Source organism: Myzus persicae, unplaced genomic scaffold (genome assembly GCF_001856785.1).
Source record: "Myzus persicae strain clone G006 unplaced genomic scaffold, MPER_G0061.0, whole genome shotgun sequence".
NCBI lineage: Eukaryota > Metazoa > Arthropoda > Insecta > Hemiptera > Aphididae > Myzus > Myzus persicae.
This window is the reverse complement of record NW_019100802.1, coordinates 800,732-818,872: the sequence shown is the minus strand read 5'-3', so window position 1 is coordinate 818,872 and position 18,141 is coordinate 800,732. Positions and strand designations below refer to the sequence as shown.

Here is an 18,141-nt window from a genome sequence, read left to right as displayed (position 1 = left end):
GTCTCCGGCGCTCAATCTGTCGTGGTACCAATATTACCTATTGGACGTGATGGGTTTCACCATCGCTTGCATATTCCTCGTCGTTTTTATAATCTACAATATTTTTAAATACGCTGCATGTACAATACTTTTGAATCGTTCACGAAACGTCAAACCGAAATTTGAATAATTTTGATAATTTGAATCCATATAATAATATTAACATGGTTTCAATTTCCACGATCTCGTATTAGGTGTTATAGTTCCCTATTTTTAAAATGTATATTTAATTAATAATTACAATTATATTATTCTTCGGAGTTCAGACTACCTGCGGTGCGGCACGCCTGCAAGCTTTCGAACGTTAGGTTTCAATATGCCGTATTGACTTGTTTTTTAAGACACATTTTTTAGACCGTTGCAAAGCTATGATTTTCACAATTTTAATTTGTATGGTATTGCACTATTGATATTAAATTATTAATCCCGAGTAATTATATTTTAACTTGATTTTTGAAATGCCTTAACAGTAAATCTGCGAATTTTTATGTTTACCGATTAATCAAATGTTATGTTTTAAAATTTCTAAAAATAAATGAGATATTATGTTTATTACTGTAAACCACGACCTAGAATATACCTATTATTTTGTGTACAATTTGTATTCTATTTTGTATATAAGTGATTTGGAATTCCTAATTTTTTTTAACATGTAACTGTTTGTGATATTGCATAATAGATATATTAATATTTAATATAATATTCGCTTTGAACCCTAAAGTAAGTTTTATTAAATTTGTATGCATTTAAATATATTTTAGATTAATTAAATTCATTATATTATTTGGTTCACTAATTTTATCACCATATACTATATTAATTCAAGATCCATTGTAGTAAAAGAAAATTGATACCTACTTAATTGTTTTTCACCTTATACCTTTTATACCATTTGTTCTAAAAAATATTACAATATTTACAAATTACAAGTTTGAAATACATTATAACAAATCTGGGCATAAACGAGTTAAGTAAAAGTAAAAGTTAAGTTAATTTAACTTTTTTAAATTTAATTTTCATCAACTTCATTTTTAACTTGACTGATTTTTATTGATATAAATTTAATAAATAATGAGTTACTTTTAATCAAATCCAAATTAATTTATAAATAATTAAATAATAAATATAATAAAACCATTATTGATAATGCATATTGCATAAACATTTACTTTTATTGTTTTAAACCATATTACTGTCTATTTAAGTATTAAAAAAAAGAAATAAACAAATAACTTAAATTAAATTAATTAATTAATTGTAAGTGTTGCGCCGCGACCGCTCCTACGAGGGCGGCGGTTGTCGGCCACGACTTGCGGAGTGTTGGAATATACAAGGTACCTCACGGTGTGAAAATATCAATAATACAAAATACAAATTATGATACAATAAACTGACGCCGTGCGCCAGACATAATATATTAATCGCAACACAGCGTATATAACAATGACGAATGATAATAAATAATAATGTGCGGGCCCGTATTATTCTTAATAATTAAATCACAACTTATTTGTCTGAATACATACAATATAAAATATATATAATAATTAATAACAATAAATGAGAACAAAAAGTATGACCTGTACTGCTGTCTGCAACTCGGCAAAGCCACGCTGTAGTATGGACTGGTAAGGCGACCGTGGTGGCACGTATGGAGAAAGTATGATGGCAGTGTCACAATAAATAGATCATCGATATTCGATCTAAATGACGGATGGGACGCACACGTCAAGCCCCGACTGTCTCGGGACTTACGACGATTGTCGCGTACACCACGTAAAAGAAAATGGACAATTATACGAACGACCAGAAATAAGGTCGGTTGACCACGCGGTTGACAAAAGAAAAAACAAATGTGGCGAACAGGCGAGCGAACTGGACCCACCAGGTTCGGCCGTTGGCAAAAGACAAAACTTCGCAAGCGGACGGACGAAGGTTGGAGTGGACATCGTCGGCCACGGATGTGTAGAGGGGGGATGATCTGTCGCGGACACTCCACACCGATCGCGGAGACTTGTAAAGCCTTTGGGCGATGTGCTGATTCGGCGGGAAAATCAGCCGCGTTCGAACAGTAAGTTTCCATTTAACTTTCAACTTAACTGAGTTTCAAAAAAAATTTGCAAAATTATAAAAAATATGACATGTAAATCAAAATATACTTAATTATATAACAAAATAATTTATTTAGATGTCTTGCCAAGGTAAATCAACAATAATATTGTTTTTTTTTCTACTTGAAAACTTATTCAGAGAGGGTGGTATTAGGCATATCAAAGACTAACAACCTAACCTTTTAGGTTATTATCAGGAATAATTGTTCAACATTTCAGAAAAGTTAGTTCTAGAATTCCCGCATGGACGCCTAGTGACTAGTGGTGGTAAAACCATGTTTCTATATTCGATATCGATACATATTATTACATATCTGTTACAACTACTAATACTGTCATTTCCAGGTTTTATTATAATATTATATTAGTCCGTGTCACGATGAAAAAATGAAAAATATCTTTAATCGCGGTTCGTGTTCTTGTCTTATTGATAATCTAACTACCCATACAGGCCTACAGCTAATTATCGTGTATTAGTAATAAGTAATAACTACTAATAAGTCTTCAGTATTCAGTAATCACTGTATGGGTATAAAAATAAATACGCTACTCAGTATTGTACTAGCCTATACTTCGACTTCGACTAAAATATAAAGACGCGGTTAGGTTAAACTAACGCGACCATTTTCGAGTTTGTACAATCTGGTATCAGTCTACATTTTCCGTATAGTACTGTTAGCTTTTTGAACACATAAAATAATAATAGTTCTTTGGTGTAATAACATGAACAATTTTAGGTACGAATATTTTAATTTTTCCTATATGAAAACAAAAAAACTTTTTTTAACTTAACTTGAGTTAAAAAGTTAATATTACATTTTGGTTAATTCTTAACTTAGTTTAATTGATAGAACATTTTGAATTAACTTTTAACTATTAACTTGATTTAAATTTAAATTTAACTTAACTTAACTGAGTTAAAAAATATAATTAACTTGCCCAGCCTTGGCAATATGTAATGTGTTATTGAAATTAGTCTGTGAGAGAGTTAAAGTTTTTTGTTGACAGAACACAACAATAATTATTTAATTTAAATATGATATACCGTTTAGTGATGTATTTCAAAAATAAAGTAGTGGACGACATCACAAAATATTATAAAATTATAATATACAATATATTATCATAATTAGTTGACAGCTGTTTACTGATCAAGTACCTACATAGCACTAGGGAATTTATAGCAACCACTTTAAGTTAGTTTCCCTGAGTAATTAATTTCACAAATTTCGTGTAAATATTGTGGTTTAAATTTTACATTTCATTTAAGAACTTGTTTTGATATATTTTTAATATTTTAATCTCTTTTATAGGTTTATACTCTACAAACACTGCCACGGCGACACCACTAAGACAATTTAATTTTAGCGCCATTGTGCGTACAGCGTGTTTGTGGGATTTTTAAGTTTAAACTGTGTAAGCAAATTCACGTTTTAAAAAAGAAAACTTATAGCTTGTTTGATTAATGATCATGATAATCATTGCTGTCAACTTTTTATTGATTTACAATACAATTGTTGTTATTTATCTGTTTTATTTTAATTCATCAAAATATATTTTTTTAATGAAGTTGGAATTCATTATTTTTGAATGGGTTAAAATCCTCTAAGGGTCTTTGTCTCATGAATTATTTTAGCTCTCTCAAACTTGAAAACTAATGTGTTCAAATGTTTTAATATTGCACTGCAACTGAAATTCGGGATGGTGAACAATTTATATTGAATGCTAAATTTCAATAAATTTCATATACAAAATTAAAGTAGGTATCTAAGTATCATACTAACTGTGTATATTTTATAAACTTACCTTGTGTTATGTATACTATGTATTTATGTATAAGTATTGCGTGCATTACGCTTTTACTATTTTAGCTAAACTTGTATAAATCAATAAACGATGGCAACAGAGAAATAACATTGTTTACACAAAGCTTCCTCTTCTGTCGGTTGAACAGGAAAAAAAGGTAACTTAGTAGGCAAGATATAGAATTTATGGACTTAATAGGCATTACTTAAAGTTATTATTTCACGCAGAAATATTTAATAACGAATTTTGAGAAAATTAGTATTCTTCAAAAATAAAATATAGTTTCCAATAATTCCTGCAAAATGTAACATTATTAAATGTTAGGAATATTATGTACTCGTAGGTTGTGGGTATGTTGGTTTTTAATAATTTATAAAATCATTTTTTTTAAACTTAAAATAAAAAAAAGTCGATTAAGTTACTAAAAGTTATAAAAACTTACATTAATTTTGTCACTTTCTATTAAAATATGCTTGAAAGTTTCATTAATATTTTTATCTAATATCTACTCATTTAAAATTCTATCAACTATATATATAGGCAGAAATATAAAATCGGAGGGGCTTGAACCTTGAAAAAATTTTTTAATTCACTGTAAAATTAACAATTGATATTTAATATTAGGTTCTCACTTGAGGAGTTTCAGCCATGCACTGCTCGCACCAATGGCTTCGGAATGATGAGGTACTTTAAATATTTTTGCACTGGGTCCTCAAAATTATAATTTTGGATCTAGCTTTTCAAGTCATCTGATCGAACATAACTTGGTGTCAATATAATAAATCATTACACGCACCGCACACCATAGTTATCGTCATGGTTGTCACTTGTCACCATGGATACGGACATCACGTTGAAAGACTATTAGCCCCACTTTACGTTGGTGTCCTGACGACGGGTATTAACGTTGTGTGTTGGTCGTCACGTCACCATGTCGTCTTCGGGATCTACAGTCAGTGATACAGTAGATTATCCAGACTACGTGCGCGAGTGCCTTAAGTATGTGCCAATATACAGTAAAGGAGCATTTTCGTGTTCTTCGTCGGGTGACGACGATGACTGCAGCTACGACGAGGACGTGAAACGGATCTTGGCAGAACACAACGAACCCGAGCCGAGAGATTGCGAGGCATCGGGATTTTCATCATCTTACGAGGCGGCGGTGTCGGCAATGGAAACGAACTTGTCACTCGCCACTTCCGATCAGTATGAGCACTGGGACGAAGCACTCGGAGACGCGGTCGTGGTGTACCCGCCACTTGGCGTCAGTCGTTTCGCCTCTGGGATGACGACGAAGAACCGAAAACTGCTTATCCTTGGCGATGAAACGGATGTGCAATCGGACCAGAGTGGAAGTCCATCGTCATCAGCTCAGCTGCTCAGAAAATGCCTGGAAGGTGCGCTTTACGGACAAGACACCGAGGAGTTCACGGTGGCACAGCCCTATTGCGCCGCAAACAAAAACCTGGATTTTGGCAAGTCCAAAATGTCACCTGGAGCCGTGCATGACTCTAGGAAGAGGGTGGAGAACTGGATGAGTAAATACTACGTCGTTGACATTGGCCCGCCGGGTATAGCGAAAGGACATTAATCTTGCACGTTGAATATCGTGCGTGTGTGTGAGTGCTAATTTCAGTGGCACATTTGTGCATTGTGCACTGTGTGCATTTTTGTCTACCATAAAATACAGATATAGATCAGTATCATCCGTATAGATTTATGCCATACCCAGTGCTTGAAATGGAAAAATAAATAGGACTCTTAGACTAAAAAAAAAATCCATTTCACTTAAAACTGTTGAACTCGAGCTATAGCAATAACTTTAAGTTTTATAATTATTAATTTGTAATGAGTACAAAATAAGGGTTTGAATATTAAAAAATGAAAATCAGTAATTGAGTCAAGTATGTATTATTTTATTTATTACTCATTTTTATCTAATGAATTATAAAAATGAAATATTAAAAAAATATTGTAAAATAAATTAATTTGTCTTACCTTTATCAAAAATGTAGTGAGTCATTTAATGATTTTACTAGATACCTACACAAAATATTTATTGTATAAAAGATTAATAACAAGGTAAGAATTAAATAAAATATAAAATGAAATAAAAATATTTGTGTTATGAAACAAAACTCGAGATTTTAAATAACAAGTAGGATAATACAACGTTAATTATTACCAAACCTATAAAATATTAAAAAATAAAATATGGAACATGATATGCTGTAGTAGAAATGAGACTAAGCCGGCAAAGCCACGGTTGAGGATTGGTAGATCTATTACTGAGCATTTTTTATTATGTTATTATTAAATACAAGCTGGTTCCGTGCACTTCGTTGCTCCTTAAAAATGCTAACTCTGTATGAGACTCGCTTGTGATAATGCCAGCAGTCTATTATCGTTTAATCCTTAATCTTTATAAATAATATGTTTTATTTTTATTTTGGTCGATGATGAGCGTCGATGAGCGTCGATGAGCGGCTAAGCACTTTAGCTCACAGTTGCGCCAACTTAGCTACCCAGTGTACGAAAATTCAACTAGATACATGCTTACACGAGTTACACCTGATCTGCCCGATCTACCCTCAAGCTTAACAAATTTAATACAAGATTCCTCTTAAGTTTTCCTACATTTAACAACAAAAAAAGTTTACCGAGAAGTCAAATTAATTTTTTACAAGAGTTTGATGTAAGATATAAGATATTCACCAGCAAATTAACGAATTCTCATACAACGATTTTCTATTTTGTTGTTTATCAAATCTACTATTCGTAGGTATTTTAAATTTTCATCAAATGTTTATTATATCATTTCCTATACATTATAAAATGTTCAAAATATTTTGATTCTTTTTAAGTTATTAATAGACATTTTCATTTTTCAAGTTTTTTATTCCATAAATGTCAATAAAATTATATTCGTTGTGTCAAGAAACTTGAAAATGTAATACAAGATTTCTCATAAATAGTTATAATAGCAGTTGAGAAATATTTAAGATCCAGGAAGATTTTTTTATAAGTATTTGAAGTTTAAATTTTAACATAATGATCAAAATCTTTATTAAAATTATTTTGTAGTTAAAAATTATAAAATGTTCAATTTGTATAGCCAAAGATTTAAAATTTAAAACAACGATTCTCATAAATATTTCATACTGTAACTAAAAATGTATAGCATAGTTATTTTTTACAAACATTTGAAGTTCAGACAAAATTACAATATATTACTCCAAGAATAATGATTTTAGTTATTTTGTTGTAATTTAAAAATATTATTTGTGGGTATATGAAACTTTTAGAGTAGGTATATAACTATAATTTATAAACATAATGACATACTCAAATCTAATAATTTTTTTGGCCAAAATTAATTTAACCTACTTTATTACTGATGACTAATAGTAAAATAAAATACTTTAATCACAATAATACCATCAAATATGAATTATGAATAAAACAACATAATACAATAATTCATGTAAAAAGCAAGTATCAGTATGTTTTCGTAAATTCGATGCTAATTTAGATGTATTTGAATATTCTCAACTATTCTCCGACCGTTTACCTTGAATTCTGATGTTCTAATTCAATTTGAACTTCCAATGACAAACTGTCATGGTCAGTGGTATGACGTTAATGTAAATGTCAATGCCCATATTACTATTATTAAGAATGGGTGATTAAAGATTTTATACACTTTTTGACTTTTTTGTAATGGGGGTGGAGGAGCTTTTTGCGAGAACATCTAGACCCAATTATTTTTTTAAATCTTGGCACCTATGTAACTACTTATTTACTTTTTCGATGATAATATTATAAATTATACCACAGAAAGTGCACTGCGATCTGCAGACCTATAGTGACTAATATAGTTTAATATTTATGAATTACAAAAATTACCAATATATAAGTAATATCATTATCATACACAATACACATAGACACGTAGTATAGACAATAGACTATAGACTGTAGTTAATTTAGAGTCCTAATCGAGGTTGGTGGTGTAATGTTATGACTTTATGTCTTTATGACTCATATAAAAATCGAATATGTTTTAGTTTCAGTCACATATTTAGACTCGTGTCGACTGTCTTTGGACTTTGTAACCTGATTTAGGCCAGATCGCATCTATAAAGTGATAATATTAATAAATAGGCACCTTAAACACAATATAATTTCATTTAAAATGATAAATAGAGTGACTAAACGTAATTAAGATTACTAAGGTACCCACTAGATAAGTATAAAGTGCTTACCTATGTGACTTCATCTATTCACAGTTTAATCACACATAATTACTATAAAGTAACTAACATTTATTTTAGATAGGTACACCATTTACCTATTTTTTTTTATAAATATGGCAATTCATGTGCGGTTAGGCCCATCGGGAAATCGGGATTTTCTCGGTAGAGCCCCATCAATATTATACTCCCCAATCCCAAAAAAATTTTTAAAAAAATAATTATATAAAAGTAAATTTTTATAATACTGGCTGGTGCCCTGGCGGCTGTACAGTATTAAATATTAATGCGTATTTGTGATATTCGTATACTCCATTAGAGCCTAGGGCCTAGGGGCCTCAGTATAAACTCGTCGATACCCGTATAAATATATAATATGTATTTTGTTGTATGTACAACTGTGCTAAAATTAAATAATATTGTATACAATGTATGTATAAATAAATATAATAATAATTAATTTTTCGATTAGTCAGAGCTAAGTATGACGACGTATCTACTATCTACGTTTATATAATCTTTGTATCGTAATACATTCGATTTTTTCTATTTTTAAACAATGCGTATTAATATAAATGTCTAAAATATCATAAATATCTCTTACATCAACAATAATAACATTAATAAACAGTATAAATTACGAAGTAAGCAAGTACAATAATATCATTTACCTATTCTTATTGTTTACTCTACGCAATATGCCATATGGTATTATCACGGATTATATTTAATATAATCTGTGGTACCTATTATTTTAAATTTTATCAGGTGTTATTATTTTTATTTTACTTTTCCTATTGGCTATTGTGATTTGTGATAGTGGCTGTTTGCTAATTGATTAAACACTTTTAATTTATTAAATAATATATATTATATGGCAACTATTAATTATGTGTAAACGAAATTACAAAAGTGGGCCTTCAAAAAGAAAAAGAATGGATCCAGATTTGTTAAGTAAATGTACCAACGATAAAACTTAAAAGAAATTAAATTTTTTTGTATGCAATACATGGGCGCTAGGTATATGTGGCCCTAATAATTATATCCCGGTAAAAAAGTACCTATCTGCCCATGCATGGCATTGCAGGTAATTAATTTTGAAATAACTAAACGAAACCTTCTTTTGAATACTGTTTGTGTAATGTCTGTTTTAATTGTATACACAATTTTAGTTTTTACACATACTACACTTCCATATAGGTATTTTTTTAGAATCTAGGAAAAAAACTACATGGAAAAAAACAACATCGAAATAAACGACAAATGCATTTTACTTGTAAATCCCAAATATTAGTTTTAAGTCAATTATCAAATAAGGATAACGAAGTCCCCCTCCCCCAAAAAAAAATAATTAAATTATGATATCATCAATTATTGACAATCGCAATTGAAATATAATATTTTTAATGCATTACACCTGCCATCCCGCCATCCCGGGAAACTCTGATCTCTATTATTATCATTATAGTTGTGACGTCACTCGTCGAAACTATATAAAATGTACCTTTATCTATTCTGTGGTACCTAGGCATAAAATATTACAGACGGAACCGGAAACATCTAACGAATTACAATTACATATTTTAAATAACAATAATATGACAATTGAAAATTAAAAACACGCCACCGGTGGCCTAAAACTCCATACGGTGGATTCAGTTATGAGACGTGGTCACCCTGCGAGTAATATCAGCAACGACGATCGGATTATCGGAATAATAAATAATAATATTATTATTATTATTTAACATCTTAGCGATTGCCGAATGCCGATTAGTCATTCTCGTTATACGGTGTTCCGTATTTGCGAAAAACAAAAACAACCCAACCGGTTGTATGGTTGAAAGACAAGTTGGTGAGTCATACCTCAACACCATCTCCACATTCTATAATTATGCTCAAATGAATAAAGATAACAAAACATTTTAACATATTATATAGTACATTAAAACGATTCGTATCAATTGTGTCGCAACTCGCAGTACGACTGAGTTGAAGGTTGTTTCTTAGTTTCGTTCTAATCTGTATTCTGTGCTGTCCCAGAAAATTTCGAACTTGGAGTGTACATTACGAGCAAATAATAAAACATTTCAGTAAGTATGTGTTGTCTGGTCTTTGATTTTGTTAAGAAAAAAAGCAGATTTTCTTCTAAAATCCATATTAACGTCTAGGTACCTATGGTGTCATAAATCATAATGCGTAAATATTGTCTATTTAGTATTAATTCACCTCAACTTAAATATTATTGAAATCCACTAAATAAGGAAGTAGGTAGTCAAAATTAGTATTTAAATCACCGATTTTATGAAATCTAGAATTGTATCTTATTATTTTTATTTTAAACAAAAGCAAAGAAAAATCTAGTAAAATATTAAGTTATAAATTCTTATGACAAGTACCTATGTATAGTAAAAAAAAAATGTCTTTAGTAACAGTGGAGTAATATTTTTTTCTTATTTTAGATCCTACAATTTGTTTTTAGTTTATGCGTTATAATAAATAAATCATTTTTATATAATTATAAATCATAATCAATATTAATAAATATAATAGATTTGTTTTTCTTGGGACCTGCTTTCACTGTGATGTATGCAACTGAGTATGTCATATATTATGCAGATTTAAATGGACGCCTCAAATATGTATAGATTAAAATTTCTCATAGCTTGCTTCTTAATGAATAAAATATCAATAAAAGCCTCTACGATGCCTTAGATAATAATCTTAACTTTAAATTTTATCATGGGCCAATACACACTAATTTTTATAATAACAGACACTAATATGGATTATTGTAAACTTTAAATTTACCATATTGTATGTTTGTAAGACAGATAAGCATGCAGATGTGGCATCCTCTTAAAGAAACACATTTTATTTTAATAATCTCTGATTTTACTATTAATTCTAGGAATTTTGAATATTGTTGGTATTAACAATTCAATTTAAACAGTGTATATGATGGAGTCAGAATTGAAAAATCAGAATGATTTATTACAGCAATTAAAATCCTTACGCGCCGAAAAAGAATTATTAGAAAAGCATGTATTTGTACTTAATGAGTGTTTATCTTTGGAAGAATTAAAAGCTAAAATATCTAATCTGGAAAAAAAAAAAGAGATGATAGTATCATTAGAAAATGTAATTGGAAGATTGCGTGCTGAGATTGAACCTCTAAAGTATTTGAAGTCTATTTTGAAAACTAAATTAGGTGATGAGTATAAAATTCAATCGAATAACATTGGGTCAGAGATAGATACTGTTTTGGAAGCGCATGCTGAGATTGAGCCACTAAAGCATTTGAATACTATATTGAAAACCAAGTCAGATGTTGAGAATAAAATTCAATCAACTAATATTGAGCCAGAATTTTGTACTGGTTTAGAATCTTTTACTTATTATCATCCTAAATTTAACACGGAATTGGAAAATAGTTCATCTATTGATTTTCAAAAAGTAAAACCGGCTGTATTAAAAAATTTTATTTCTGAAAATGCACAAAACATTTCTACTGATTCAGACAAAACTAATTTGGTTTTGAACCCTGAATTAAAAAATGTTTTTGACACATTCCAAACACCAATACCATCTAAATCGAATTCAGTATCAACTGCAAATGATGGCAGTCTTGATGAATGTATACAACTATTGGATCAATATGATGTAGTTACTGATCAAGAAATATTAAATTTCCCTACAGAAGAAGTCAGTATAGTTATATATTTTATTAACAGTTTTAAAATTCGAGTTTTAATATTGTATTTTTTCAGAATGATTTGAAAAGTCAAAGTGTTGATGAAAAACCTACTAATATTACTATTGCTATTGAAAATAAAATACCGGACACACAATTAAAAGAAAATACTACTCATTATTTTGATGCTGGAGGCATTGTAATATCTAAAACGACTAAAACCCATACACCTATACAAGTAAAGCTTTTTTTTGCTCATCACTATTTAAAAAAATGTTATTGTAATGCATTTTTTTTTTAACATAATATTTATCAATTTATCATTTTTATTTTAATAGAAAGATGTAGAAATGTGTTTGAACAATTCAGTTGATTCTGCCTCTGTAACATATGAAAATGAGAGTAGTGAACTTCATGAGGCTAGTACATCTCAACCGAGATCTCAACCAACTCTAAACAAAGAGAGTTCATGTTCAGATTCCAATGTTAGTATTGGTGATTTATTACTAAAAATACCACATTTGTTATTGCAACAAGGAATTGATTATATTCAAGTAAGTCCATATTATTAAGAATTTTATATTTATTTATCAATAATTAGTGAAATAATGAAATGAAATATTTATCTAATAAAGAGGACGCTACACTCACATGCGCAGTCTCCTTCTTACAAACGCATAACATGGAAAATTATACGTTTTGAATATTTAACTATGTTATGATTAATATTAGAGCTAATTGACCTATTATCAAATTTAGAAATAAGAATATTATCTAGTGAACCTCAGGTTTTGAATAGCAAGTTATGAATATTAAAAGACTTATAACTTGCTTTTTAAGACGGAGACTGCATATGTCATGTGTCCTTTTAAGCTATAACATAATTTACCTATTACATATCCTTAATTAAGTCAATTTACGAGTAAAGCAGAACTTCTTTTTGTAAATAAAATAATCAAACAAATGGTAGAAAAATATTACTTTTTGTCAGTATAATTTTAATTTTGTTATCAAATATAACAGGATGAAAAAGACGTGAAACAGTCTTTGAAAAATGAAAATATTAATTCAAATCAATCTAAAGAGAATAATAAACGCTACAAGAAAATTGAATTGAAGACAATTGAAAAAGAAGTGAATAAATTCATAAATGACTATGCAAATGTATTTCAAAACAATTCACAAGTATGAAAGTCTATTTTTAAATTTTTTTTTTTATTTAAACATTTTTTTTTTCACAGACTATAGGTAACACTAATGTATCACCCGAGCAAACAGAATCAGATAAACATGATGAAATTCCGCCCAATGCTAGTAATTCTGAATGCAGCATTAATAGCTTTAATGATATGAAGTTAAACATTGATATTTTGCGTGGAATATACTCTCTTGGTTTTGTCAATCCAACCGCTTTACAACGACGTGTTGTTGTGCACTGCATAAATGGGCGAGACATAATAGTATTTGCTGGACCAGGTACTGGTAGAACAATAATGTTTACCATACCATTACTTCAACGTATAAAAACCAATTTAAACGAGTGTCAAGCATTAGTGTTAGTACCAACTCGAGACCTTGCCGTACATATTCAAAAGGTATGCTATGACTAAAGTATGGATTTTCATTGCTATTTTTGTGTTTTTTCAGTAACTTTATTTAAAATTTAAATTAAAATAGCAAAATCTAATTAATTAAAATAAAATACCATTAGTTATATAGGGCTCAGACCTTAATGTACTTAAAAAGTACTAAATATGCATCCACTCATGTGCTTAAAGAAGTACAAATATGTACTTATTTTAAATTCTGAGCAGATGATGAATGTATTGATTTTACAATGATGTGTTTTTTTTTATTATTATTATATTTTGTGTCTGTGTACACAATAAGTAGTTGAAATATGGGTGCTAATTCGGTGTGCACTCTACCGGTTTTTGTGTTCTACACCTAGTCTATTTTCGGTACGCGGATATTGGACTACAATTACTGTATAATATGCGTTACATGCCTCGGTTTTATATTATACGTTGGGTATTTCAACTGTTAATAATAATGATAATCTCTAATTATCTTTAGGTACCTTAAATTGTATTACTATTGGTTTTACTTTTATTACAGTCGTCACACAACGCTCACAAAGGTTGCTCGTTACGAATATAATATATATTTTTTAAAAATATTTTCAGTATTTCGTGTATTATTTATAAATTGTAATGGCTGTGATGATGTTCGTGAGTTTTATACTACTATACTACAGTAGTTCTAAATGAGATTGAGTTTCATCGGTTTTTAGTAGCAAAAGGATTGTTGAAATGTGCCGAAGACAACGATCCTTGTTATAAAACAAAATTTTTTTTGAATGAATATAAAATAAATCTCAGTCAAAAGACGTATGACGACTGTAGACTCAGACACTTGTCTATAAAGAATCATTATTAAAATATAAATATACCGACTCAGACACTTTTCAGTAGAGCGCATACCGAAACAGAAACTTGTTAGTAGAGCGCATACCGAAACAGAAACTTGTTGGTAGAGCGCATACCGAAACAGAAACTTGTTAGTAGAGCGCATACCGAATCAGCACCAAAATATGCAGTCTGCATTTCATATTTTGACAAAATACGTAAAAATTACAAGGTACCCCATAGTTTGTCTATGTTTATCAAAAGAAAAGTGTCTGCTGGAAAATCAAATTACATTTTATGTGTGTTAGAAGTCCAAATTTTCACATTAGATAAAAATGAAGAATGGTGATTAATGAAATTTACACCAAATGTTTATTTTATAATTTCCTATACTTTATAACATTTTCAAAATATTTTTAGTTGTTTTGAGCTGTTATTATAGTTTCTTTACTTATAAATACAAGGCTGGGCAAGTTAATGATTTTTTTAAACTCAGTTAAGTTAAAAATTAATTCCAATCTTTTTTAACCTTTTTATAAAAATAAAAAAAAGTTATTTTTTTTTATACAACTCTAGCATACTTTATTTTTTTCCAAACCAAAACTATAGTGCTTATACTTTATACAGTACTTCCATATAGTACCTATATTGTATTTTTAAGAACAGTAGTTACATATCTAATAAGTATTAATTAATAAATGATAACTAATACCTAAAAATAATGAATTAGTATTATTTAGTTGTTTTTCAAAGAGATATTATGAGCGTTTGTAATAGAGTATTACTGTTATAGGTATATTTATTATGTAATAAAAAATAACAAAATATTTTTATATATTTATTAACAGATACCTACTAGATATTATTTACTTAGACAAAAATATTAAATGAGTATAATTGTTTATATTTACATGATTTAATAATTATATAATTATATCCATCATATAAAAACTACCCAACTTCAAATTATATTAGAAATGAAAATATAATTTAAAGAAAGAGATAATAAATAAATTCATATAGCTGGATAATATTTTAACATAATATACATTTAGTAATGTATAGATATACTTAAACTATAAGTTTAAACATAAATAGGTAGCATTGCCTATTTATAAGTACCTTAATAGACACCAAATGTACAGGCGTATAGCTAAGCGTTACCCACTTTTTTATTTTACTTGCAATTATCATAAATACAAATATTTTACTAAAAAATATATTTATATTTTATATTTTGTAATTTATTAATAAAAACAGAAAATTGTATGTCAATTAGGGATTTAAAAACACTGTACAAAAACACATCTAGTAAAAACTCAAAATATAATATTTTTTTTTTTTTTGCCAAATTTTCAAATTATATTGTTAACTTGTCTTTAATTATCAAATATTCTTTAAGAAATATGTAAAAATATGTACTTTAAACTTTCAGTATTTTCTTTTGTAGTGTTGTGAAATTAATTTCAAGCTTACTGAGCAATAAATCTAATAACCCCAAAAAAAACATGCCAATGCAACAACTTTTGAGCTCTAAACTTAAACAGGTCGTTTTTACATATTCACTAAATGATTTATTTCTGAGTTTTAATAAAAATTAATCTCTAGGTATTGCTTATCAACTGCGATAGCGCCAATAGCACATCGGTAATTTCGTTAACTGTCACGTCTCTCCATCAAATAATATATAGTTATTAATTGTTATTGGCCTAACCAACCTCTTGCTATCATTAATTGAATACAAATTAAAAAGGATTTCATACATTTATAAAATTATAATTTAGGTAGTTAATAATAATTACAGAAAAGTTGAGAATACCAAGTATAGTATAATTTTACTTGTTATTATTTCAATGTAAATGTTGATTTTTTTTTTCTTAATCTAGATCATCATGAGTGTTGGTGACTTTTTGGGTGTTAATGTGTGTATCGGTGGTGACAATGTTCCAAGAAAACTATCAGTTGTCCCACATATAGTTGTCGGTACCCCAGCTGGAGTGTCCAATATGATTTCATGCAAATCTCTACGTACTGGAAGCATTCAAACAGTGGTGATCAACAAAGCTGAAAAGATGTTGACTAATAATTATACCATACTAATTGAAGAAATAATGAGAAAACTAACAAAAACCAGACAAGTCACTTTACTGACATCAGACAAACTTGATCATGTATTAGACATTTACATGGAATCCTTACGTGATCCATTGGTGATTATTAATGACCAAGAAAAAGAAAACGATCTACTAAAAAGTATGTCACCATAAATAATTTTCTATTAATATTTATAAATTTAAAATGTTGTGTTCATATATTATTTCTTAATGATATGTGTCATTAATACTTTTCAATTTGTTTTGTTATAATCTTAGATCTTCCAAAACAGTTTTATTTAAACATTCAAAAGGATTGGAAAATTAATGCACTTTGCGATATCAATGAAACATTGAAAATACAGAAATCCATCATCTTCTGCAACACTTTGGATAGAGCTCAAAAACTCTGTGAGTCATTACAAAGATTGGAATATGCAGTATCACTTTTTCATTTGGAAATGAATGCACATGAACGCGAGCAAAAACTTAATATGTTTTCTTCAAACAATATTAAAATGCTCATCACCACAGATCCAATCAAAGGCAGCCAATTTCAGCAAGCTGCTTGGATAATAAATTATGATTTGCCTATAAATCCTATTTGTTATCTAGATAGAGTGGCCAAATGTACCGAAAATATAAAAGTGATAAATCTCATTGATGAAGATGACGACCAAACTAAATTGGCAATTGAAACATACAACAAATCTTATATGTTTCAGATGCCTCTGAATATGATTGATTTGTTACAATATTAGACTCATTTGATGATTATGTTATTTTGAAATTAAGTAGTATAATTACTATGATAAATAATAGAATATACATATTAATATATTATTTTTATATTCTACTAATGAACTATTCACAAGATAAGGAAATGGGTTTCATTATTATTATTATTTTCCATTAGATTTTAACTTTATTTTTGTGGCACTTAAGGATGTTTTTATATTTAAGTATATTGTTTATTTTTTTTTTCCTACAATTTTACTATCTGTGATTGATTTATGAGTGATAGACAAATAGAATATTATTAGAATGTTATTCAAGACATTATTTTGAAAAATATAATCTATATTGTACTAGTTTTTGTCTTGATAATTATTTATATTATTTTATTCAGTTATCAAAAATGTTCTGTTACTCCTGTATTACTACTATAATAGGCTTTATACTAATATTTTAATGTATCATGGCTGACGACTGAATACATTTTTAAAATAGCCACTAAGGACAACTGCAGGTTAACAATCCATACAATCTGTACAATCTTCTTTGTAGTTATCAAACCGTGTTTTAACTATACTATGGTATTGTCTGTTTTCAGCACATTCATATTTTTCACAAAATTCAGAAGATGACAGTGAAAAATCATTGACAGTTGTTATTGTATCAAATAATTGTATCATTGATATTTTATTATTGTTTTGACTATTTGGTCAAAATTAATATATTTACATGTGTAGGTTGTGTCACATACGCCAATTACTTCGGACGTGCACAATGAACAAACAAATAATATTATAAATACCTTTAATAATCACTGGTATTTGTTGGTAATTGAGTCAGACTATCACCACCACTAACCCTACATTTGTCTAGTCCTATCACTTATATAGGTATTATGGCTTAACCTAGTGTCTATTTTGCTATATCTGCTAAATCTTACTGCCTAAGACTTAATTCTGAATATTGTTATACATTACATACATGTTTACTTAACCTAGTTAA

At 28.8% G+C, this 18,141-nt stretch overlaps 1 protein-coding gene across 1 annotated transcript; it reads left to right on the top strand.

The window, feature by feature from the left end:
* The first annotated feature begins 9,964 nt into the window (after positions 1-9,964).
* Positions 9,965-17,497, top strand: LOC111043102 (ATP-dependent RNA helicase DRS1-like). The gene is given in 8 exon segments (XM_022327929.1): positions 9,965-10,306; positions 11,121-11,972; positions 11,975-12,141; positions 12,242-12,457; positions 12,927-13,088; positions 13,145-13,498; positions 16,198-16,564; positions 16,684-17,497. Coding segments are annotated over 7 exon segments (2,553 nt in total). The 5' UTR covers positions 9,965-10,306; positions 11,121-11,167; the 3' UTR covers positions 17,166-17,497.
* Positions 17,498-18,141: the final 644 nt, after the last annotated feature.